This window comes from Juglans microcarpa x Juglans regia, chromosome 3S (assembly GCF_004785595.1).
Source record: "Juglans microcarpa x Juglans regia isolate MS1-56 chromosome 3S, Jm3101_v1.0, whole genome shotgun sequence".
Lineage (NCBI taxonomy): Eukaryota > Viridiplantae > Streptophyta > Magnoliopsida > Fagales > Juglandaceae > Juglans > Juglans microcarpa x Juglans regia.
The window spans coordinates 1,121,738-1,146,989 of record NC_054599.1 but is presented as its reverse complement, the minus strand read 5'-3'; the positions used below and the strand labels follow the sequence as shown (position 1 = coordinate 1,146,989).

Below are 25,252 nucleotides of genomic sequence, written 5' to 3'. Positions count from 1 at the left end.
ATAATAAATTTATTAATTTATCTAGTAGTTTTATATTGTAAATATTTAGAAATGGGCTTGCAATGGCTTAGATTTACGATCATGCCATAGTTTTTTTGACTGCATGGCCTCATATTTATTAGTTTTATTGTATGTTTGGCTCTTTTGCCATAGAAATGTCGGCTATTTATTATGAGTCGGGGTACTCTGCGTCCGAGAGTACCGCTCAATTAACCGCTAGTTATTTTTATAATTTTTTTTATTTTTATTTTTTAATATATTTAAATATTTTAAAAAATAAAAAAATATATCAATATATTTAAAAAAAATTTAATCATTAAATAAAATTTTTTTTTCTCAAACATTCAAATAAAGCGGTAAGAATTGATAGGTCAAGTAGTTTTTTCCATTTATTATTCCAAACCGCGTAACAAATTATTATTGTTATTATTAGCAGTATTATTTTCTGAACCTAGAATAATTATCAGATAGCTTTTAAATAAAAATAGGTAGGATGAAGTCAAGATTCTTGTTTTGTGAAACAAAGTACATATAAGAGGATCAATTATTAAATTAACGTCAAAGTCTATATAAAATTATATAGATGTAATTTAAAAGTATAAAAAAAATAAATTAAAGATGGTATCACTTATTCTAATTGACTTTCTTTTATATGTACTTTATTTTTTAGTGTTACATCGAGTTTTAAGATTTAGTAGGTAAGAGATAGATATATAAAATAAGTCATACAACATTTATTTGAACGATTATAAGTATCGGAAAATTCACATCATATGTCTATAACTATCTCAGTATAAGGCCCGATGGTGATTTGAATCTCTTTCATCTAATAGCAGTTAACGAGCAAAACATCAAGACCTAATTTATGAACAAATTTCTCTAATTTTATGTTGGATGTCGATTCTGTTTAGTTTTAATGCATAAAAAAAATAAAAAAATAAAAAACATTATTGTCATATCTGAAACTTTATTTTAGTGTTTTTAACCAACACTTGTCATCATTCATCTTATTGCTTTGAGCTCCCTCCAAGAAAGTGTTATAGTGTAGTCCCTCTTTTTGAAGGATCATTCAATGACTTACAATGGATATTGCTAGCAAATCAAAGACGGGGAAGACGGCAGGCATATATAATGAGTGGTGCAATTATTCCCTTCGATATCCAAATATCAATTATGTAAAGTTTATTTCTCTCGTAGGCTGCCTGCATTTCGGACTTTATTGGTAATCAGCGGTGGATGCTTCCTACAGCAAATAATTATTTTATGGGATATATATGCATGGCAAGAGATTAGGGCATTGAAATTTGATCCTACACATTCCTTATAAAGAGGGTGCCATCTTAAATGATATTTTTTATAGTTCATTGTGTGAACTTTATTGTCACTATTGGAGGCCATGGTTGTTGGCGGTGCACTGCAATTTGTTGACATGAGATTTTCACAAAAGAAACTGATATCCCCAACCTCAAAATCTTTGATTAGGAAAAGTTAAAACATCGTAGGATGATCAAGATCGAGTGGCCCAGACCACCGACAATAGTGAGATGGGGTAGGTCAGATCTGATAGATTTTGGAGTGATGAAACTACTAGTATGACAAATGTAGCCATCAAATGTGTTTCGACGTAGCGGTGAGTGGTGGCTATGCGCGGGACAATCCGCGCGTGAGGATCACACATCGATAATTTTGTCGTTGTTTCATACTGTACAAGTAGATTGTCAACTTAGAAGTAGTATGATGGGGTGCATGTAGACAATCGGTCATCGAAAAGCGACAGACCAAGCTGGTGGAGAGAAAAACTTAAAAATAAATAAAATAAACGAAAAATATATAAACAAGACAGTGCTAGAAAAAGAATTGAGGCAAGGCCTCATCCTTCTCTCCGATGGAACAACTGAATAAGAAGAGGAGGGACTTTCTTTTTCTAGAGAAAGAGAAGTGTGGCCTAGTAAATTTGCTTGTTTGTTATGTTGCTAAATACTTTCAAAGTATTTGTTTTTTACAACCTCCATTGAGATAAAATTAGATGGAATAAAATGAGATAAAATAAGATAGAATGAGATAAAAATTATTTCTAAACATTTCCTTACTCTAAGGGGATGCTTAGGAAATGAGATGAGATGAAAATTTTGTGAATAATAGTAAGATAGTTTGTGAATAATAATGAGATAGTTTGAGTTAAGTATTTTTTAAGTTCTGGGAAATAAGAAAGAAAATGTTAAATAAAAAATATTATAAAATTAAAATATTATTAGAATATAATTTTTTTAATATAATTTTTGTTTAAAATTTTGAAAAAGTTGTAATAATTAATTTAAAGGTATTTATATTTAAATAATATCTTAGAAGAAAAAAAAGATAGAATAAAATTATATGCGAATTATTTTCAAAGATTCTCTTAATCAGAAAAGAACCATGAAACAAAATTAAAAAAAGAAACAAAAAAGGAATGAAACTCGTTCGAAAGACAGGTCAAGTTCAACCTGTCTTATTATTATTATTATTATTATTTTCCTAATCAATTCGAACTAGTCTTCGATTTGTTAGAACTTTCTCGAAACTTTCCCTGTCTTACGTGGGTTCCACACAGTCATTCAAAACTCATACCCCAAGAAGTGCTGTCAAGGAACGTGTACAACACTCTCAAATCCTCATTAATCTACCTAAAAAAAATGATTAAATTAAAAGATAGTATTTGTGATTTGTTTTTGAATAAATAATCTTTATGTTCTAATTTTAAATTCTTTACTCTACATGTTTTCAACTTTTAATTTATATATTTAGAATTTGTTGGGATATTTAAAATATCTCAAAATAGATGTGAATAATAGTGAAATGGTTTATAAATAATATTGAAATAATTTAAGTTAAGAAATTTTATTGAATTTTGAGGAATGAGAAATAAAATTTAAATAAAGAATTAAAAATATTATAAATTAAAAAAATATTTTAATATTATTTTTTGTATTAAAATTAAGAAAAGTTGTATTACTTTTTATGTTCTGTGTTTGGATAATGATTAAATAAATATTAGATGAAAAAATTGAGAATTTAAAATTGAAATATATTTTTGTATTTGAATAATGTTTGAGAATGAAATATGAAAATACATTAGTCTCCAAACTAGTCTAATATTTTTGTGATTTTTACTTAAATAATTCTACAGATAGTCACTGTAGATAGTGGCCGATGAAAAAAATTCTTTTTTTTTTACTTATCATTTAATCACAGTTTGAAAATATATATGTATATATATACATATTTATAAGTTGACTTATTGACACATAAAATATATTTAATGTGGGAACTTGCTACATCACTTAGTATAAAATTATTTACCTTTTGATTTTTTTTTAAATTATAATAGGCTTAAAGTAAATAGTATATTGGTACATTGACTAGTGAGTAATATAACGATCAAAATAATCTATTTTTAGAAACAAAATGATCAAATAATACTTTACTCTTATATTACAAATGAATTTGAGAGATTTTATTCCGTCTAAGAAAAATAAAAAGAACCGTATATTTCTCACAAAATAAAAGAATGGAGAGTACAGCACACTCTCGGTAAAAGAGAGTGTGTACTGTGTAGTGCGCTTTTTTCCAAAGTTAAGACGATGTACCGTGCGTACTAGGTCAGATGCACGTGATAGGTAGCAGCCTCTAAAGGGTCAACTCTTATGTGGCGGGTTTTTCGTCGGTAAAAAATCACACTTTTCTTTCCTTTTATATATATATATATATATATATATATATATATATATATATATATATATATACATTTTCATTTTCATTTGAAGATTAAAAAAAGTAATATTTTAATTAAGATATTGATACCTTTCTATTTTTTTATTATTATTTTATTATTCAGTTAATTTTTTTTTATTTTACTCTTTAAGTCTGGATTAGAAATCTCAGAATATGACATTTTGCATAATCTAAAAATAAATAAATTTAATCAGCTATGTAATTTAATTAAAAATAAATCTAATTTTATAAAAATTGATCTTCTTTTAAGTATTTTTATAAAATTAAATTTATTTTTAATTAAATTAGATTCGGTTAATTGAGTTTATTTATTTTTAAATTATATAAAAGTATCATGTTTTAAATTTTTTAATTTAAATTTAAATAGTAAAAAAATGATTAAATAATAAAATAATAGTAAATAAGGTAACAGTTTTTTTTATTACGCCACAATGGTTGTCTTGATGTGTTTTGTCGTCTTGCACAGTTTTCCCGCATATTCCTATTTTGGAGGATAAACTTGAGAAATCTCATATATTAAATGCACAAAAGTATGAAAAATATTTTGAGAAACAAAAAACAAATTATTATAAACTCAAAAAAGTATGTAAACTTGTTGGTTAGATTAGAAAATTATTGAGATTTTTTTTAAAAAAAAATTTGAATATATATTTTTATTGAATTTGTGAGATTTTTTAGAACTTCTTGAATAAGAATTTGTTAATTCTTTTTTAGATGTATTTTGTTTGGAGATAAAAATTAGTTTTGAGATATCATTTTTTATTTTTTTTATTTTTTGTAAATTTTTTTTTATGTTTTTTTATTTTTTTTAATGAAATCTAGTCAAATTATTGTATAAGAGTTTTTCTAGGAAAATAAATTTCTTTCGTTAGATCTAAAAATGTTTGTATTAAAACTTCTGTTAAAAAGCTTTGGAAATTCTTCAAACCTTTTCAATTCCCAAAGATGCACCTAATCATGAACCTTTTAGTTTTAGTGCACTTTATTAAGGTAGCTACACATTGTTTTCTAAAATTATCTCTTGTCTTAAGAGATTTAATGCCACTCACTAACATAAGCTTACAACCGGTAGATAAAAATAAGTATATATAAATAGTTGCATCTCTTGATGATACTATATAAGTGTTACAAAACCTAGATGAATTATGTTAACACTATTATATATAAAAATAATAATAATAACTCCCTAAGTCAACATATTTTTTAAGCATGTACACTTTATTTGTGAGGACTAACAAGGATGATGAATAGGCTGAAAGTAAGAACCATCTCATCTCATCTCATCTTAACTCAACTCATTATCCAAACGAGTTCGTCTAATTCTCTGCTTAAATTAGATAATCTATTTATCTGTATTACCCTACAATATTTCATATTATGCATGTAGGGAGTTTTGGATAATGAGATGAGATAAGCTAATTTTAAATGAGTTGAATAAAATATTGTTAGAATATTATTTTTAATATTATTATTATTTTGAAATTTAAAAAACTTGAATTATTTATGGCACTATATAGCTCATTAATTAATTAATTGAGCGGGGAATCTACGAATAATGTGGCATACACTATCCAGCACTTACACAACATCCAATTTCTGCTACATACATCTCCAATCTAATTCTTCCGAGTTTTCTTTTTTGTTCTGAATGCTTCTCATCATCTCATGATGTGTTATTAAATGATAAATTTATAAGTAAAATATAATAAGTAATCTCTAATCATCTAATGCCATGTCATAAAATAATGAAAAGATGATGAGAAACAATCAATATATATTAAATATTGTTGCAGCATTTAATATATCTCAGTATGCATGATTCTTGTGAGAAACAATCAATATATATTACAAACATGATTCTTGATCTTATTTGCTAGCTTTTAGCCATCATGTGCAGTAGAGTCTGTCTCTGATCCGTTCGTTCATTCGTCTTTTTGAAAAAGTGAAGTACTTGTGGCATCAGAATATTAGATGAGTAATTACGTACTCACAGAAACCATGTGATCATTTGACGTGATGAACATTTCATTTTTTTTTTCTTGGTATCTGAATCAGAATGCATGTGATAGAGTTTTCCAGTGACTTCAGCAGAGAGCTAACAGATCAGCAGTATTAAATTCTATTATCAAATTAAAAGCACATTAATGCTGATGTTATTGAGTTTATACATCATTGATGATTTGCAAGTCTTAATTAATTTGTGGATTCATTTTTCTATTTTTGGTTTGAATATAAACTCTATATGATCTTTGATGAAATTATGACCTTTGAAGAAAAGAAGAATCTCATAATTTTTGCAATGAATATAATTACAGGACGAGTGTCTAACTCTAAGCCTAATTTATGAAGTTTGGAGCTATATGATTGGATAAATCTATGCCTTTTTTTGGTTGGGACAGGAGGCCCAATTAAATTATTGGCAGCTGGCAGGCAATGAATCCCGAATACATCTGGGTTCCGGCCCGGATCTTAACCTAGATATATTCGGTCTGTGACCCAATCCGGGTTTGAAATCCGGATTTCGGACTAGGTATATCTAGATAGATATCCAGTTTAAAATCTGGATGAACAATCTTAATTATTATAGAACAAGATATTTCTTTGATGATTCTTCGAGATAATGAAAACTTGCAAGGACAGCCTCCAGATATTATTGCATTGCGCATCGCATTAGCCGGCAAACCTGCGATTTGTAACACCATTTACTTTTACTTAATCATTTATGTCTGGGCTAGTGATTGTTACTTTGTCAATCTGTATTCATTAATATCAAATTAAAAAGTAATTAAGCATTTATTGCCCGACATTGATCGATGTTTAATTTTCAATAAAACCGCAATTCACTGCATGCAAGAGATATGAGCATTTGCAACGGAAATTACAAATATTAACTCAATCACCAACGAGTTTATTTTCCTTGCAATTAATTTTTGACTTGGGAATTGGGATGGTTATTGGTCCGGACTTGACACTGTACGTGGAATCCATTCTAGTTGCATTTGTCAATATAGTTCCACGCAAATAATAATGTTTATTAGCGGACTTGATATTACCAACGAAAATCTTTTTCGTTGTAAATAATTTTATTACCAATGAGTTTATTTTCCTTGAATTATGTGATTATCATTGGTTCTACTTTCCTTCCAAATAATTTCCTTACTGATAAACTAGGGATGGTAGATGCACCGGACTTCATACCGTATACTGTTTTGGAGTTTTTTTTTTTTTTTTCAAAACGGTGTCGTTTTATTAAAGAAAATTATGTGTGTAAGTGAGAGAGAGAGATTGCAGGCCGGGCAGGCCTTAGCCTGGGCACTGGCCTCCAGTTTCAACCAGGCGGGCAGAGTGACAGGTGGTGGATCAGTTTCAATCAAGCAGGCGGGGTGGCGGTTGGTGGAGCCATGCCGCCCACCCCTAATGTGTGTTTTACAATTATATATGTTTTTCTACACCAATGCAATATTGGAATTTGTAGGACGACTCCATTATAAATAGATAGAGGAATTGAGAAGTTGTCTTTCAATTCCTTAAAGAACAATACTATTTTTCAATCAGATTTGCTAATACGATACATTTTAAATAAGTTAAATAACACATTTTCGGCGAATGCATATGCTTACAATTTAAATAGATTATTACTTAAAATATGATATATTAGCAAGTATAATTGGGGATGAGAACAATTGTGATGAACAATATCAATCACGTACATTAATATTGGGTCAATAAAATCCAAGATTTAACTCACCAGTCTATTCTTGCAAAGTAGAAAATGCCATACAGTGAATGATCTTTTATATACATACATGTAAAGATAACTAATTGACAATCTGGGTGGTCAGTGATTTTTTTATTAGGTAAGTATGGATGAGGTAGTACTCTTATCCTATAATAATATATCATATTATTAAAATTGTACTAATTTTAATTGACATAACATCCTATAATAAGATGAGAGTACCACTTATCCATACTCTAAAAAGAATTAGTACTTGAATTTTGACACCTCCATTCGTCTTTAAAAAATAAAGCAAAACGATTGATTCATTGGCTCAAGCCCACGAGACAAAAAACGAGGGGAGAACAAAAATATGAGAGCATGAACCCTTGCATACACTGCAAAGTCAAGGTTCTTTAAAAAAATAAAAAAAGAAGCAAGGACCATTCATTAGGACAAATTGTCACAATCCAAAAAAGAAATAGCTGTGGGATCTGAACAATTAGTGAAGACATCCCGATCTCCATGGATCCAACTTCAATCCTCCTTGCTGATAGCATCTCACACAAATAGCATTTACCAATATCTGAAAATTGATATTAAAAAAAAAAAAAAAAAAAAAAAAAAAAAAAAAAAAAAAAAACCTATCCAGTAAGGTGGGAAACATCCACCTCAGTTGATGAAATACTTGAGACATGAAGGCTGTAACCTTTATCTCCTAAAGTATCTTCGGCTTGCAAAAAGACCTGATGGTGATCTAGTATGGTCGTGCATGGCCTTTTTCATATGAAATTTACCTGTCAATATTTTACAACATAACCAGAAAACTCTGGACCACTTGTGATCCATGAATAGCCAAAGAAGCAATTTCTACAATATGGGTTAGGCTTACAAAATAAAGCAAAAAATTTTCAAAAGGGGTGCATCCAGCGATATCCACATCCTAAATCTTCGCCTTCTTTAGCATCTTCTACCCATCAGCTTCCTTGACTACCCTGCCATGCACCACTATCTATCATCATCTTTGGTGTATTTTGTCATCCTTTACTGCCACTACAATCTCATTTGTTCTCTGTGTGGGTATTCCCTACCATCTCATCTACATTTATTTTGGGGGTACTCTGGAACATCTCCTCCTCGACTCTTCCACTGTTCTTCAACATAGGCTCCTCCTTAGCTTCCATTATAACCTGAAGAAGTTCCAAAGAGGTAGCTGCTGGATCCAACTCCCGACAACCCTTTGGAGCGTTATGAGCTTCTTGGCCTGTAAGCAAGTAATTAGGGACCTGATGAGAAAAGCGAAACATTTCTTCTTTGGGAATCCTTCTGACCTCCTTGGGGTCCATGTGCCTTTGAAACACTGTCCTGAAACCAGTAACTTTAATAAGAGGAACAACAGACACACCTTGTTCCACATTAAAGTCACCAAGCACTTCCACCATGTCATATTTGTGTATCAAGTCATCTGGTGTAAGCTCATTCCAAGCCGGGGACCAATTTCTATACAGAGCCCAGACTTCTCCCTCTCTTGGATATATGCAAATGACCCCGCGAATGCCTTTTGTCCACATTACCTTGTGAGAGAAAGAGTTTAATGTTTCCGTTGTTTCTTGTCTGCCAATCCTGAAATCCCCACATGTTTTTGAGAAACCAGAACCTATCCAGTCTATTGGGCCCAATTCCTGGTTGCTTCTTGAGTTAAGCCAACTGATCCGCATCTTAAATGGCTTCAAAGAGATCACCTTATGTACTCGAGCATAGTAACGAGGCATACCATCATCATCATCATATGCAGCCCAGACCTGGTCATCCTCAAAGGAACTTTCAGATCTGTCCAGGTCAAAATTGTGAAAATCAGAATCTGGAACATTGATTGACATAGGTTCAACATCCCGTTGATCTGTATCATCATCCATACGGTTAGAGATAGAATTGTTTTGCTGTCTTTTATTGCTAGCATCTGACCCACCCCCCTTATGCAGGTCATATGTGTCACCATTCACCACACCCAGCTTCTTCTTAGACTCTTTGTCTTTCACCTTCTCCTTCTCTTTCTTTGAAGTATTTGCTTCAGTTAATGAGCTCCATTCTTTAAGTTTCTTGCGGAGTTCACTCTGAGCCTTTTCCAGTAGCATTTTCTGTATTTCAGAAAACATCAATTCTCTCTCACCGTTGGACTTATTATAAGTACCAGAAAAACCATAAAACCTTTCTGTTCCAGAACAACCCCTAGTTGGTTCTGATAAGCCTACCATGCCAGTTCCTCCATTTCCCATAGTCATTTGATTTGCCGCATGGCCTCCATAACTGTTCAAACAATTATCATCTAGCTTTCTCTTCTTCAAGTGTATATCTCCTTTAAGGGCTGAATTACCCGTGCCCTTAAATAGATGACTCCTCTCCTGACTCCTCTCCCATTCGGGGGCAGCCGACCATTCTTCCTCACGCTCTCTCTTTACTCTCTCACTAGCCTGTTCAACAACAGTTGCAGCTTGAGCAGCAGCAGAACTTGATGCAGCAGTACAACCAAAATCAGCCCCTCCGGAGAAAGAATTCCAGTGGAAGTTTGTGTTACTGAATGAATTCAGACCTTCATTATATGGATTACAAATTCCAGGATGATGTCTTGAATTCTGATGCGTCTTGCGAGAAGACCAACTAGAGGACTTAAAAACATTAGGAGGTGGAGGCTTCTCTAAAGCCATAAAAGCTTCGTTACAATTAGGGCAAAGCAGAGTGTGATTTAAATAAGTCCTGAGGTACTCATAATGTGTCCTGCATCTATTACAAATAGTCCAAAAAGTATTAGTTTTGATATGTGGAGGAGGAACTGAAGAGGGGCCCACGCGATTGCCGCTATGACTATTCCTCGCAGTTGAAGCAACATTCCTGGTAACATTATGAAAGCCATTTGCTCTGGGTAGCACTGATGGACCACCACTCCGGGCTGAAGCATTCTGCTGAAATCCTTTCAAATTCCTCTTCTGGTTATATGATAATCTCTTAGCCTTATCTGATAACAAACTCCAGGCCTCGGAAACCAACTTAAATGCGCCCTCTGCACCTAAACACTTGTTTTTATCAGGATGAAGCATGAGAGCTAGCTTCCTGTATTGTTTCTTTACTGTCTCATCATCAGCCAAGGGATCTACACCAAGTACACCATACCAATCTGCTTCCCCACCTATTTTGTTTTCAGAAAAGATATAGACATCAAGTGTCATTAACATTTGAGAGAGCCCCTCAAGCTCGGGATACAAATTTTGAGCCTTCAAGGCAAATTTCTTTGAAGCAGCATAATTTCTCTCCATAAACTTCCTCTCAGCAATTTCTTTAGCCCTGACAGCCTCGTCTTTATTGCACTCCATGGTACTTTCTTCCTCTCACTAACTATGCTAATAAATATAAGCAATATATAACCCCAAGCAACCTTCAATGGTTATGAACCTGAACCCAAAAATAAGAAAATCAAAATTACAATATAAAAAGGAGACATTAGTATCAAATTTTGGTCAATGGTACATGAATCCCGAGTTTTAACTACTTCTGAAAGGAACAATAAGATATAAATCACATCATTCATTTGTAGAACTTTTGAGTTCCTCAAATCCAATTACGTGAAATGGAAAACCAACCATGCTACTATTTTGAACAGGAAGATATGTCCAAACAACTTGAAATGACTCTCCATCATCTTATCATCAACCTGTGTCAACCCCACTTATAAATAACAACAATCATTATCTTCTCTAGTGTTGCAGTCGCCACACATTCATCTTAACAAGCTGATCTCAACTACAATCATTTTAAAGAAGTTTTTCTTGATTGCCAAACAGTCTGAACCATACAGTATAGTTGGGCCTTAAAACAATTCTATAAAGTTTTCCCATTTGCTTTGTGGGTATCCTACAATCATACAGTATCCCAGATGCATCTCTCAACTTCATGCAGCCTGCCCAATTATATGAGAAAAATCCTCTTCAATCTCCCCAGCGTCATGTAATAAATCAACCAAGATACCCAAAAGGACCACTTTGTTACTTATGGACAATAATGGACGCATTTCATATTAACCGGACACATTTCATATTAACCAGACACAACACCTTGAAACTACTCAAATACATATAAACTTCCTTATGAATAATAGCTAAACAAAAGGCATAAAGCATGCAAGTATCACAAATCTGAAGATTTAGTAATCAAAAGGCCCTTTTATGATGTGTGTCTTCAATAATTGTGATTTGCGATCATGAATCAGGGAAAATAATAATGAAAAATGATAGCAGGTGAAAACTAGGCTGGCGGGATGGAAGAGGCAGTACTTATTTAAGGGAGCGAGAATATTAGTCTGATTAACAGTTTTCTTTCACATTTGTCCACCTACTTTATGTCTCTATTTCCCCTTCCTGCAAGTGTAACCAACCACCTTGAGAAGTTTTATTGAGATTTTTTTATGGGGTGGCATGAGAGAGGAGTTGAAATTCCATCTTGTGAATTGCCCCAATGTGTGTTCTCTAATCTCCAAGGGCAGGTTAGGAATCAGGAAATTGATTACATCCAACCATTCAACTGTGCCCTTCTAGGAAGTGGCTATGGTGATATCTCAATGAAAGAGATGGCCCATGGAGAAACGTTAATGAGGTAAATGAGTCTTATGGGATTGTATTATGGAGAAATATATGGAGTTGGGGGGAGTAGTTTTCATGACATGTTGTATATGAGGCAGGCAATGGATCCAAAATAAAATTATGGCCTGATATGAGGTGCAGGGATCAGCATCTCAAAAAATGGTTTTTCTGGATATATTCCCATTTATCTAGCTAAGGATGCATTAGTACAGACCATTTTACAATTCTGAAATGGATCACCTCAATGGGTAGTGGACTTTATCAAAGCAGCACAGGATTTAGGAATCTATCTTTTTAACCCAATCTCTACCCAACTGTATTATGCTGGAGTGAGATAGGATGGGGAAGACAAGGTGCAATGGACCACGTCCAAAAAGAGGGGTGTTCAGAGTTGAAGTTGTACCATAATACATTGATCCCTCACGAGAGTACTAGCTTTCCATGGGAGTTCATCTGGAGGAGTAAGGCCCACCAAGAGTGGCTTTCTTTGGATGGTGTAACTAGGAAAGATCCTTAATTTGAAATGGCTAATTTATTTAGACAAAAGCACGTCACCCTGCGATGCATATTGTTACGATCCTAAGGGTTAAGGGTTTAACAAAATCAGTATCCAGCAGTCCTATAACCTTTGGATCAACGGTTAGACCTTTAACAATCAGAGTAGGGACCATGTCATGAGTTTCATACACGAAAAGGGTCATCTATAGGCTGGATTAAAATATCTTGGTACTATGTATGGCCATAGGATTATGTCATTTTTTTTATAAGTATAGGATTATGTCATTGAATACTAACAGATTAGTGGAGCCACCAAAAGGGAGAAGGCTACTATCAGGTCAGTGTCAATAGAGTCAACCGTCGAGGACGTCAAATTTGGAAGAGTGGTGAAATGTTTCGATTGTTTAGCCAAATCAGTATCCAATGGTCCTAGGACAAATGGATAGGTCTTCAACACATAAATACATCACGAAGCCATCCTTATTTAACAAGATTTTCCTTTTACTTTTATCCATAAAATTTGGGTTCGGGTAAAAAAGAAATAGTTCAGAAAGCGCCTATACCTTTTTTTGGATCAGTAGTGCGTCACCTATACACTCATATGTCCAGTGCTCAACACCACGAAATTTGAAATAATGGATAAAAATTGAACACCACTGAGAATTGTATCACACAACAAATAAATAATTCATTTAATACTGAATTACAGCCAACATGCAGTAAGCCCACGAAATGTAGCAAATAATAAACCCGCCGCCTTTTCTTCACGGTTTATTTTCCCACAAACCATTGAAAACACAATGAAGAAAACTTTAAGAAAGTACAGAAAAATGAACTAGGGAAGCATTAAAGGTGATAATTCACAAACTGAATTCACTTGGAAAACTCAAAATTTCAAGTCAGCAAAAAGTTGGCGGTGGATCTACAGGGGCAGAGGAATCAGAGTAAAGTTCAATTCCCAGTAACACCATTTGAAATCTTAACCATTCAGTATTTTGCAAAACGAAACCCTAGATTCTGTGATTTTCACAGACAGTAGAAATATTTATCAGCAAAATTTATTGCTTTCTGAAGGAAAATCGAAAAATGGAGAATAGAGTAAATACCCATTGGAGAAAGGTCTCCGACTTGAAGAGATTTAGAATCCGAGAAGACCATCCCCGTGCAGAGTCCCCTATTTGTCAAAACCGCCCAAGAACATCAGAGGAATTCTCGGATGCCCATGTAACTTTAAATAAATAAATAAATATAATAATAATAATAATAATAACAATGAAAAAAAAAAAAAAGTAAGTATGGGTTTGGTTTTTTTTTGGTTAACTCTCGTACACTTTATTTTGTAAGGAGCTGGAACCTAAATGTTTAACTATGGTTAAATTTTAACTATGGGTTGAGTTTGCAATGTGCTAGAAATGTTGAAGCATGTAGCCAAATTTTGCAAGTTTAGAAAGAGATAAAAGATAAATACATGAGTTTATATTGTATTTATTTTTGTTTATGTAAATTTGTTTAACAACAATGCGTTTATGTATCTATCTCTTATTTTTTAGACTCAGTGTTAGAACAAAAATTATAAAAATAAAACTTATCTGATTTAGTTACGCGGTTCAGATGAAATGAGATAAGATATTTTGTTGAAAGTTAAATAAAATATTATTATAATATAAATTTTTAATATTATTTTATGCGAGAGTTTGAGAAAGTTATAATGATTATATTAGATGAAATAAGATAGTTTAATTCTGTATAACCAAACCAACCATTCGTAGAAGTTTTCATTCCCCAACTAATAAAAGTTTTATCCAAATAATTTATCATCACACATTTTGGTTCCATCCCAATAAAAAAGGATAATTCCAACTACACAATATTAAAATGAAATTGTGAGGTGGCTAACCTATTGGTCTCTCATTTTTTATAAGTTGTGTAGATACGTACTCATAATGTAACTAACCACCAACCTACCTCAAGGAAAGCATAATTTGAAGCCAGAATCCCCTTCAGTTCATAATAAGCTCATATATAGAGTTCCTGAACAGATGGACTCTGTTAGGAGATCCGCAACGGTTCACATATGGCATTGAATTTGTAGAAAGTGATGCATATTTTAATGAACCATGAACTCAAAAAAATAAGGATGTTCTATAATTTGTCAATATATAATGTATAAGTCCAAGCTACCGGGTCATCTGAAAAATATCGCTCAAATAATCCTCTTAGCGTGACAATATCACGTGGTTTATTGTAAAAGCAAAACAAACACTAAAAGGCATTCAAAAACATAAAAGGAAAAATAAAACCCTAAGTTCCTCCTCGATACCCCTTCTATTTTTAATCTCCCGGCCATTGGGTAATCAACCAATCGGAGTGGATTTCAATCTTCTTTTGTATTTTCCAACACTCTTTTGTGTTTGATTTTGTTTTTGTTTTTTGATTTTTTTTTCATGATAAATCATGTGTCAGCGCCACGTTAAGAGGGTCATTTGAACGGTAAACTCCATATGACCGGATAGCATTTATGATAGATAAGTGGTACAGTCACAAAAATATATCATAAAAATAAATTTATAAATTGACATGACTTCGTATAATAAGTTAAATCTATTTTACAATTTTACGTATCATATCAAACCACACTAATATGTAAATTTACTTTCACAATATCTATTTGTGGATAAAATATTTCTTTTTATGAAATTGCATTACTCCTATATTTGAATAAAAGACAATGCTAGAGCCACCACTTGGGCTCTCGTTAGGAGCTCCCGCTGGCTCTAGTATGTGTTTTTTCATGTATTTTTTTAAGTTATTTTTTACATAAATTTTTTTAACACTTTTAAATATTTTTAAAAAATAAAATAAATTTAGAACATCATTAAAAAATACTTCCTCAATCATAAAGTAAAAAAAAAAATTATTAAAAAAATAGTTCATTAATCATGAAGTAAAATAAAAAATAAAAAAAATCCCAACATGAAGATTGATGTTTTTTTATGATTTTTTATTTTACTTCATGATTAAGAAAATATTAATATTGTAAATTTTTTATATTTTTTTGCCAATTTATGTACAAAATCTTTGAGGTACGATACTACGATCACCCTAAAGAACAAAGTACAGTCACTAAATTGAAGAGTACAGTCTCTATTTATTGTTCGGTGCAGTGGGATTCCATTTCAAAAGGTCTCCTTCTCGTTGCTGACTCTTTCTTTCCGCTTTCCTTGTGATAAGATAACGAAGTCCTGATAAGCCATACCGAAGACTACTTTCGAACAAATACAATCTGAAAACTGAAAATGAAAAACCATTGCGTTCTCTTTCGGTGATTCGCTCTGAAAACAAAGACCTTCAGAACTTTCGTCTCTCCGCCACAGTATAAAATCTCTTTTACCCTGGAGCTCTGTTTTTTTCCTTCACTCTTATGTTTTTTTTGTGGGTTCAGTGACTCTTTTTGTTGGCAGGTTTGTTGGTTCTTCGTTTTCTTTTTTATGCAATGGTATTGTTATCGTGACAAAGGGGTTGGAAGAGAAGGTAGCAGGTATAATTGTTGTTCCCCCCCTTTTATTTCCTTTTATTATGTTCGTTTCCTTTTTCTTCATGAGCAAACTGAGGATGGGGTTGTTGTAGGTTTAAAGTTATGTTATTTATAAAGAAATTGTCTTTGGTACTTTAACAGGTTATGGTAAATGATTAACTGTAGCGTGACAGGAGCTATCACCGCATTTTTCTTCCATATTATGTGAAATGCGGCCATTTTTTTGTAATTTGCTCCATTCATAGTGATAGGAGGCCTATGGCTTCTAGTGCCTTGTAAGAAACAGTGCAGCCATTATTCACTTTCAATGGAACATCCTATATGGCCTTTAACGAATCCCTTCATAATGCATTACTCACAAGTATGAATGTGTCAATAAGTTAATGTAACGGGAATGGCCTAAAGGAGATCAATTGTTCTGGTATCAGATCTGTAATTTGTCTCTCCGAAAAAGAATAGGATCCTTGCTGGCCAACACACATGGTCTAATCTTGAGAGCTTTGGTGCACGATAGAGGCAATGAACCGTATCCAATTTTCACCACTATAATGTTGATTCCATGTTATCAAGTTTGCTCATGTTTATCATTTCTCTCATTTACATCATCCATATTTCAATCTGCAATGAGAAAATTCATGATTCTTCCAGTCTATGTATGTATTCTTCACCTGAATGGGTATATGGATATTGCATAATCATTTGACATAGTCTATTGGAGATTTTGTGACAGCTAATTGCTCTCGCAAAGGAAGAAAAAGAAAGGTCATTATGGTTAGGTGTTTCAACTTTCCATTCCTATGTTTATAAGTAGTGGTTAAAGGGTTCATCAGTTTTTACTTATAAATTTTTTATTTAATCTACACATTACCATGTAGACCCAATGTCATCTGATAGAGGTCCATGTACCTAATTTGAAGCATAGTTGAAATCTTGTCATCTCATTTAATTGGAGTCGATCTTTACTTTGAGTCCTTATAGGAGTTTATTTCTTTGATTGTGCAAGAATTCTATTTTATTTGGCTTAGGAGTCCAGTAATGCATCAAATTCTTGAGGGTTAGTCTATTTTAAATTATATTTAATTTCGAATTTCCCCTTTTATAAAAAAAGAAGAATTTTAACAAAAAACTTGTGGTTTCTTTCCCAAAAAGAGATATCTATTTTTGTGGTCTCTCCTATCCGAAAGGAGTTTTTCATTGAATTTTCCTCTACCATTTGTGAGACAGATCTTGGATATTCATCAGCATTTGGCACTGATACGAGGTAAGTTGAATAGCTTTCTCAGTGGGGTACATATATGTGCTCTGACAATCTTCATGGCACCTGTGTACTTTGATTGCATGCTCATACCAATAAGTCACATGATCAAAGTTGACTGCTTTTATGATACTTCAGGTGCAAGCTGGCTTTCTGTGAGTTGAGTTTTTGTCATCAGCTTTTTTGATTCTCTTGGTCATACATCCTGTGCAGCATCAAGGAAGATCCAGAACCCTAAAGTAATTGTGATTCTCTGAAATGATATAATGACGTTAAAGGTTCTATTATCTGTATCTTAGAATTAGTGAAAGTTCTTATTTTACCTGAAGTGTTCAGCAAGAAGTCTTTTCAGAACTATCGATTGCCCTACTAAAAAAGCAGTGGTTGGCCAATGTAAAATCAATACCCAGGCCTTATACTTGTGAGGTTCTTCTGAACCCAACCCAAGCTTTGTTACTGGGGGTAATTATAGAACCAGCTTGTTAGTTTTTTTCCCCACATCATTAAGTAAAGGTAACTTTACAGGAATCCGAAGGTTCAGCTGAAAAAAGGTGTCAAGGCATGTAACATATGAGCCATGCGGTGACCAACAAAATAATTCACCTGAGGCTTCTATGGTGGACTCCGGTTCAGCATCCATTTCAAGAAACATGAGCAGAAGAGTTATATGCGAAGAAAGTGATGCTGTAAGTAACTTGATCTGATGTCCATTTGCAGATGTATGATTATGCTGTTTAATTAAATGAGAGTTAACTGAATTATACAATGTTTATCTTTGTTTGTTATAAATCATTTGTTTAGGTTCACAAATTGATTGAAAGGTGCTTGTGGTTGTATATGAACAAAAATGAGGTGGTGGAAACCCTTCTGTGCCTTGCAAATATTGAACCTGGCTTCTCCACCTTGGGTAAGATACTATTTTATTCTCTAGAAGTTCCCCCATTCTCACATCGTTTCCCATTGTGAAACAGCCATTTGCCCCAAAAGTTAAAAATTGATGGAAAGAAGTAGATTTAATTATCTATATTATATCCTTGACACTCCCTCTCACATGGGGGTCAGACTCTCCTTCAATAAGTGGGTCCAACACGTGGAATATTTAATCAAATGAGGTAGAGTGTAGAGTCAAAGTTCAAACTTAGGACCTCTGTTCTAATACTTTGTAAAACCACAACTTGTCCCAAAAGTTCAAGCTGATGGAAATAGACAGATTTAATTATTTATATATCATTTCATAGCTGTCCTGTGGGGTCCCGGGGGGGGGGGGGGGGGGGGGGGAATGTTCATTTAAATGAAAATAAAAAAGTAGTAGGAACATTATATTCCATTGTTGCTCAGCAGCAAATTCAATGAAATTATGCAAGTCACAGAGCACCTGTAGAATTGGAACCCATAATTACTCAATACTTTATTTTATAGTTATCTTCTTCATCCAATTGCTCTAATGTCCAGTTTTCCTTTTTCTTTAACTTAGTATGGCAGAGACTGGAAGAAGAAAATGCAGAATTTTTCAAGTCTTACTACGTAAGGGTAAAGCTGAACAAACAAATCCAATTGTTCAATGATTTACTTGAGAAGCAGTCTGATCTAATGAACAGTTCTTCACCTCAGAAGGTTCCATTGCCTTCTATGCAGAGTGGGATTCATTGCATGCCGGGTAAGTTTTGCAAAATTTCGTAGGATATTTAAGTTCTGAACAAATTTGAAACTGTGAAACAGAAAACTGATGAGTGGGAATATACTCTCTTAGCTCTTTTAGGTGCCATAATATAAAATGTCCATCTGGCTGGTCAACTTTTTGAGCTAATTACTTTCAATGGTTTTCGGCACACTTCTTTTATTTCTTGGTTTGGATCAAGATCAATATAAAACTTTATTCCAAAGGGATTAGATTTATTCCAAGTATAAATACAATTCTATAAGCACCTTTGAAATGAATACGGCCTTTAATGATTGATGACATTTCTGACCATGTCGACCATGCCCAAGGATTGAAATTCTACAGTATAGTAATGCAGACTTTGATTAGAGGACAAAAGATTGGCTCCAAAAGGCTCTTTAAGAAATATCATATGGATTTTATCTTTTTTCCCCCTGCAAAATTGCACTTCCCTATATACGAAATCAAATCATACGAAAAGGAACCTTTGTTATGTATTGACTATTGATTGGAAGTGAGATGATTCGTCACTTGTTTAATGGTCTTTGTTATGTAGCTCATGTTGAAAAGCTTAAATAGTTTATTGGTACATGGATGTTTTTCATGAATCATTGTTTAGAAAATTTTCGACTTTTCAAAGGAGAACGTCTTCCAATGTACTTAGAGAATGTAATCACCAAACAAGTGTCTTCTCTGATTGTTGCGAAGTAAAAGTGCCTTCACTTGTGGGAGTTCTGGGTTTAGTTTGCCAGCTTTAAGGCATTGCAGAAGAAAATCCAATTCCACCTGCATTTCTAGCATACCAACCGTACCAAACCTCACTTGAAAAAATGGCACATCCCTTTACAAACACAAGTCTCGTTCCCAAGGTAGGAGTCAGTATAGGTGTTCACTCTCCACTCCATTCCATGTGAACCGAATTGATTCTAATTAAGAATTAGCAGTGTTAGTCCTTTGCCATTTCTGTATCATGACTATCATTGTAATTCACTTTTTTTTTTCCCCTGTAATGCAGTTAATAATCCACCTCTGGGGTATCCAATTCTGCAGCAGCCTTCAATTCCATTTATGAGTCAATCCCCAAGTTATTTTGTGGACCGTATGCCCAGCTGTCAGGCGGTACACACGATCCCTTCACCAGGCAATTTCAACCCTACACAAATAAATTCTTGGGCATGGTGAGAATTTTAACCCTTATCCAATTTTTTTCCTCCCTGTCATTTGTCTTTGTTGGTTGTTCAATATGTTTTTGTTATATGCATGAGTAACTCTAAAAGAGAGCCTGTATTCAAAATACACATTCTATATTTAATGTTCAACTTTTAGATCTGCTTTTTGCTCATTTATTGCATATATTGCACAGAGACACTACGAAAATATCTGAATTTTTTGATTGCATATAAAATGGAATGACATTATCTTCTCTATTGATAAATGTTGTCCGCAACCAACATTGTGCAACTACTGATTCATTTCAATTTTCTTGTCTATCAAGTCTGGTTGAATAAGAACTGAGGGTCTCAACATACACTTTTAAATGAAACAAAGAAAGGGGACACACACAGTTACTTTTTGTGATCACTTAAATGAGTAAGACCATGTAGTAGGAGAAAGGGATGGGGCTTGATTTTGGCTTCGTGAGTTGGGATTAGTTAGGTAAAAAGTAGTGGACCTTCACGTTAATTAATATTCTAGACTAAGACATAGATGATGACTGATGAGTTAAGTTGAGTTCATTTAGAATTAATACTTTCTTTTGTGTGTTGAACTGTTTATTTTGCCAAAGCTCACTTTATGTTGATTCGAAAAAAAAATAAAAAATAAAAAAGGTCACTATAAAGTGGCATGCGAGCTTTACTCCACTGGTCACATGCTTTCGCTCCTGTTTCTATGTCTTCTCTCTTCCTGGAGTTATACTCTCTGTCTCAGATTTCTAAATGCATACCTATTTATTTCTTTCATCAAATGTTGGCTGAACGCGAGAGATTGATTCTAGGACTTGTGCAGAACTTAATTGTTAAATGGCATGGTAGGAACAAGTGAGAATTATCTATGGCCTCATTTATCATATGTACTTGCTAGCTTACTGCTTTTCTCCCTGTGAAATATGGTGGCCAGCTGTGCTGCCTATACAGTACCTTCCATTCCTACTTGGTCTACCAAGTTGGAGAATCATTCAAGTTCTGCATTAATGGCATCCTGTGGCCAAGTTCCCTTCACTTTATCAGCGATGGCAGGACTTGGAATGGAAACACCAGCACTTAACGCTGCAAATAATCTTTATGTGGAAAATGTAGAAGGGTTGCAACTTGGCTCTGATGGTCAAACTGGACCACCCAAGGAACTTCAATCATTAATGCAGATTTCTTGGAATTCACGCGGCTCAGATATAGCTGCGGGGTGGCAAAACTTACAAGGTGATATGCAGCTTTCTTTCTTAAAAGCTTTGCTTAATTTGAGCAATTGTTGGTCCAGGTGCAGCTAGTTGTCACACAATTGATTATCTATCACCTGAGTTATGATTCCAAACTTGCACAAGTTGGTGGTTTGGCACTTGACTAATAGTTGGTTCATGAGTCTAAATTAGCAAGAAACTCGTAGTTTCTTGGATATAATAAAATATGAGTGTTTGTGAAAGCGAAAATGCATTTCACTCCGAAAGAGAACAGTGGAGCAGTGTCCAAATATAGTTGTTAAATCACATTTATTTAAGGAATGTAGGGAACATGTTTTTGTACCATCATGGTTTGATGAAAAGCTTTCATTTTAATGGTTTACTCATGTACAGTTTTGTGCAGTACTTTGGCCTTTCCTTAGTATGGTATTGACAATTCCATGGGCACTCCAGCGGCTTCTAGTTAGAATGAGCAAGAAAACTGCAAAAATCGCCAATTGGATCTGCATTTATGAAATAAAAGTATAGTAGAAGCTGTGTTATGCATTTATTAGAAGTAAATCGCAACCCCCCCTCCCCCCCTCTTGTCCAACTCCTATCTCTTACCTTTCTGTGTCTCACTCTTCTCCTAGAGTGACTGGAAGAACTCCATTCTTAACATCTCTTAACACGTTTCTATTTTTTGACAGATGTTGGAACACCAGGCAACTATTCGAGCGGCTCCATTTTGCCTTTTGATGCAGATGTGTTGCTTGATTCTGCAGAGCAAAATACGTGGGTAAAGTAAACCTCGCTTGCTTATTATGATGTTTTCTATGTTGAACCAACTGGATTACAATCTTCTTAGTGTACAAGTTTTGGAAATAAACTATGCATGAAGAACATTCTGAAGAGAGAGAGAGAGAGAGAGAGAGAGAGAGTTGGTTCACATTCAAGAAATGCGGTCATGTTAAATATTTTTGAAGTGTGTATGGAGAGGTTGGACTGCATATAGAGGCAGGGACCCTAGTGCAAATAACTGCAATGGATCAGTTCCTTTAGGGTAGGTTTGACAAGTGGGATGGGACACAAAATTCTCATATCATTGTATCTTATCTTATCATTACAATTTTTTTAAATTCTTATATAAAATATAATAAACAATTCAACTTTTTCAAATTCCAATTCAAAATTTTCAAATCCCAAAACAATAATAATATTAAAAAAGTAATATTTTAAACTTTCATTTAAAACCAAAAATTTTCATCTTACTATCCAGATGGTCATTCAGATGCGTGATATCCATGTAATTTAAGGGTGGATCAAGCCACAGACCTAAACATGGTCTACCATAGTATATTATAATTCTATTAGCGGTTCCCTTTGTGGCCACATGATGTGGGGCCAGTGCACAATCTTGCACACAAAGATAAGTGTTGGCCAATCAGATAAATCAAATAACTCAAGACAAGTCATGCATAGTATAAACATTAGTAAAAGCAATCATGAATTTTAATTCTCTTATGTATGAAAATTTTTATGAAATCCTTATATTTATTATGTTTACATGTAATGGGTTTTTTTTACTGAGTTTTTGACTTATTTTAATTTTATTTTATATTTTTTAACTACTCAGGTGAGGATGATAAGTATGAGCAAGCAGGCCAGGCTTAGATGAAGTAGTTGATTTAGTTCCAGACTTCTTAGAATTAATTATTTTGGTGAAAGACATTTTATTCAGTTATTGAAGTTTTTTTTTTAATATTATTGTAGACATGCTTTATTAAATAATTCTTTTTATTAAATAAATATTTATTTTATTAAATTATGAAATGTCTTGCCTGGCTATTTTATGAAAACACGTGACATCCCTAATCTTAGAGAAGAGGGTGTGACAATGACCAATGGATCTTTAGCCCTGAACCAGAGGAAATCCAGCGATGCTGAATGACCAAGGTAGGGAATAGAGTGAAGGTAGAGTTGTTGATTCACTAACATGGGTAAGGAGCTGACAACACAACGTGGAAAACTTACTCACAGTTAAAGGAAGCTTTTCCCCACCTTGTGAGTAAGGTATTTTGAGCAATGGAGAAGTTTCTGTGAAGTGGTTTGAGATGAAGGAAAGTAGGAGAAGACCTTAGTTCCCGTGGGTTTTGTTCTTTATTGAGTCAGTTAACTTATGTTAACTAGTTACTTTATGTTTACTTGTTCAATGGACTTGTCTTAATGTGTCTTTATGTTACTTATTAAGTAGATTGTCTTAGTGGGTCGGGAAGGTTGTTCGTTAGTGACCCGGTCTTATAAAGTTGGACTTCTTGTTTATTTGCTTTGTTACTAGAGTCAGGCCATGACCTTTTTTTCTTATTTGCTTATATTAGCCTATGGCCATAGAAATAGGAATATAGTAAAGGGACTCTGACAGTAAATTACTGTTGGGGATTATTGTAAAGGCATGTGGAAAGTAAAAGAATTTTTCATTCCTCTTTTTCTCTTCTTCTTCTCTACAGAGGTGCTCTACTTGAACTGAGCTTATCTGGATCTTTTCCTTAAAGCTCTGTGTGCAACATAATGTACAAGACTTCTTTGCCCTCACTAGTTTTCGCTATGTAGCAACGGTTTTGGGAGTGAGAAGCGAAAAGAGGGTTTTGGAAAGACTTAGGGTGCGTTTGGTTACCAAACTCACCTCAATTCATCTCAATTAATCATTACAACTTTTTCAAATTTCAATGTAAAATATAATAAACAATTCAACTTTTTCAAATTTTAAAATAATAATAATATTAAAAAATAATATTATAACAATATTTTATCATTACAACTCAACTCAAAAAAGGAGATGGAGTTCTGCCAGAAAGTACAAGGCCCAAAATCATTTCGCGCAACAACTGGTTATTAATATAGGTTCTTGATTGGGCTTGGAAGTTCAGTTGAAAATAAAAATAATTACAATATTAATAACTGATGATTTACTTTGGAAACGACATAAAATTATTAAAAAAATTATTAAAAGCCTATTTTTTTTACATGCTCAACGCACTAGATTTGCAAATAACTAACCTTTGGAAATGACCAAAATCGGTACTTCCAATTCCTCGATGTACATTGAATATAAGAATTTCAACTATAAAGGTTTACTTTGGCCATCAATCCACACCGGGAGTATACATTTAACAATTGGGTTGCATATAATTTGGCCCGAATCATCAGTTATTAAGTTCATTGCATACAAGGGCTGAATCATTTTCAAAATAGTTACCTCAATTATTAATTTCAACAATAAATCACCCCATACATTGAACTATAATTCATAAAAAAAAAAAAAGGATGAATGGTATGTGTTATAATTTAGATCACCCAAAAAAAAAAAAAAAAAATTCCAATGAGTTTCCAAATGTGACATAGATGAATCGTTGAGCTATACCAAGAATATAATATAAATAACTAAATCTGCCACTTTCCATTAGTTTAAACTTTTTTGATAAATAGTGATTTCATATGGTATCAAAACAGATATCCTAAATTTGAACTCTCGAGTAGTAAATTCTACCACTTCCTATCCGTTTGAGTTTTCTAGGCAAATGATGATTAAACTAATTGTAATGGTAATGTCCAAACCATTTATATGAGCTATTAGCCATGCATGCATGGTTACATTCGTTGTGTCTTGCATCGATCTCACTTGTGCCCCCAACAACTTTTGATAGAATTAGCAACAATAAAAATGGAAACGAGAAGGCATAGATATTTCCTGTACGATCTTGAGTTGCGTATATAATGATTATGATTTAGTGTGCTCCAAACATAAAGTAA

General features: G+C 33.3%; 2 protein-coding genes across 18 annotated transcripts; one reads left to right on the top strand and one right to left on the bottom strand.

Annotated features, from left to right (window-relative positions):
- Window positions 1–7,920: 7,920 nt before the first annotated feature.
- On the bottom strand, window positions 7,921–13,896 carry LOC121258251. 2 transcript variants are annotated; one of them, XM_041159689.1, is made up of 3 exons: window positions 13,725–13,896; window positions 13,185–13,274; window positions 7,921–10,938 (listed from the first exon to the last, which is right to left on the bottom strand). In XM_041159689.1, the coding sequence occupies exon 3, from the start codon at window positions 10,855–10,857 to the stop codon at window positions 8,551–8,553; it is 2,307 nt and encodes a 768-aa protein (XP_041015623.1). In that variant the 5' UTR covers window positions 10,858–10,938; window positions 13,185–13,274; window positions 13,725–13,896; the 3' UTR covers window positions 7,921–8,550. The 2 variants fall into 2 exon arrangements, with proteins under 2 accessions (XP_041015623.1, XP_041015622.1); XM_041159688.1 differs by lacking the exon at window positions 13,185–13,274 and having other exon boundaries at window positions 7,921–10,936; window positions 13,725–13,895.
- A 1,857-nt stretch (window positions 13,897–15,753) lies between these two features.
- Window positions 15,754–23,927, top strand: LOC121258252. 16 transcript variants are annotated; one of them, XM_041159699.1, is made up of 12 exons: window positions 15,760–15,991; window positions 16,080–16,156; window positions 17,378–17,414; window positions 17,622–17,686; window positions 17,934–18,094; window positions 18,210–18,315; window positions 18,883–19,065; window positions 20,084–20,246; window positions 21,187–21,485; window positions 22,153–22,241; window positions 23,079–23,109; window positions 23,710–23,927. In XM_041159699.1, the coding sequence occupies exons 5-12, from the start codon at window positions 18,023–18,025 to the stop codon at window positions 23,778–23,780; spliced, it is 1,014 nt and encodes a 337-aa protein (XP_041015633.1). In that variant the 5' UTR covers window positions 15,760–15,991; window positions 16,080–16,156; window positions 17,378–17,414; window positions 17,622–17,686; window positions 17,934–18,022; the 3' UTR covers window positions 23,781–23,927. The 16 variants fall into 16 exon arrangements, with proteins under 16 accessions (XP_041015640.1, XP_041015626.1, XP_041015635.1 ...); XM_041159693.1 differs by having other exon boundaries at window positions 17,547–17,647; XM_041159694.1 differs by having other exon boundaries at window positions 17,547–17,686.
- Window positions 23,928–25,252: the final 1,325 nt, after the last annotated feature.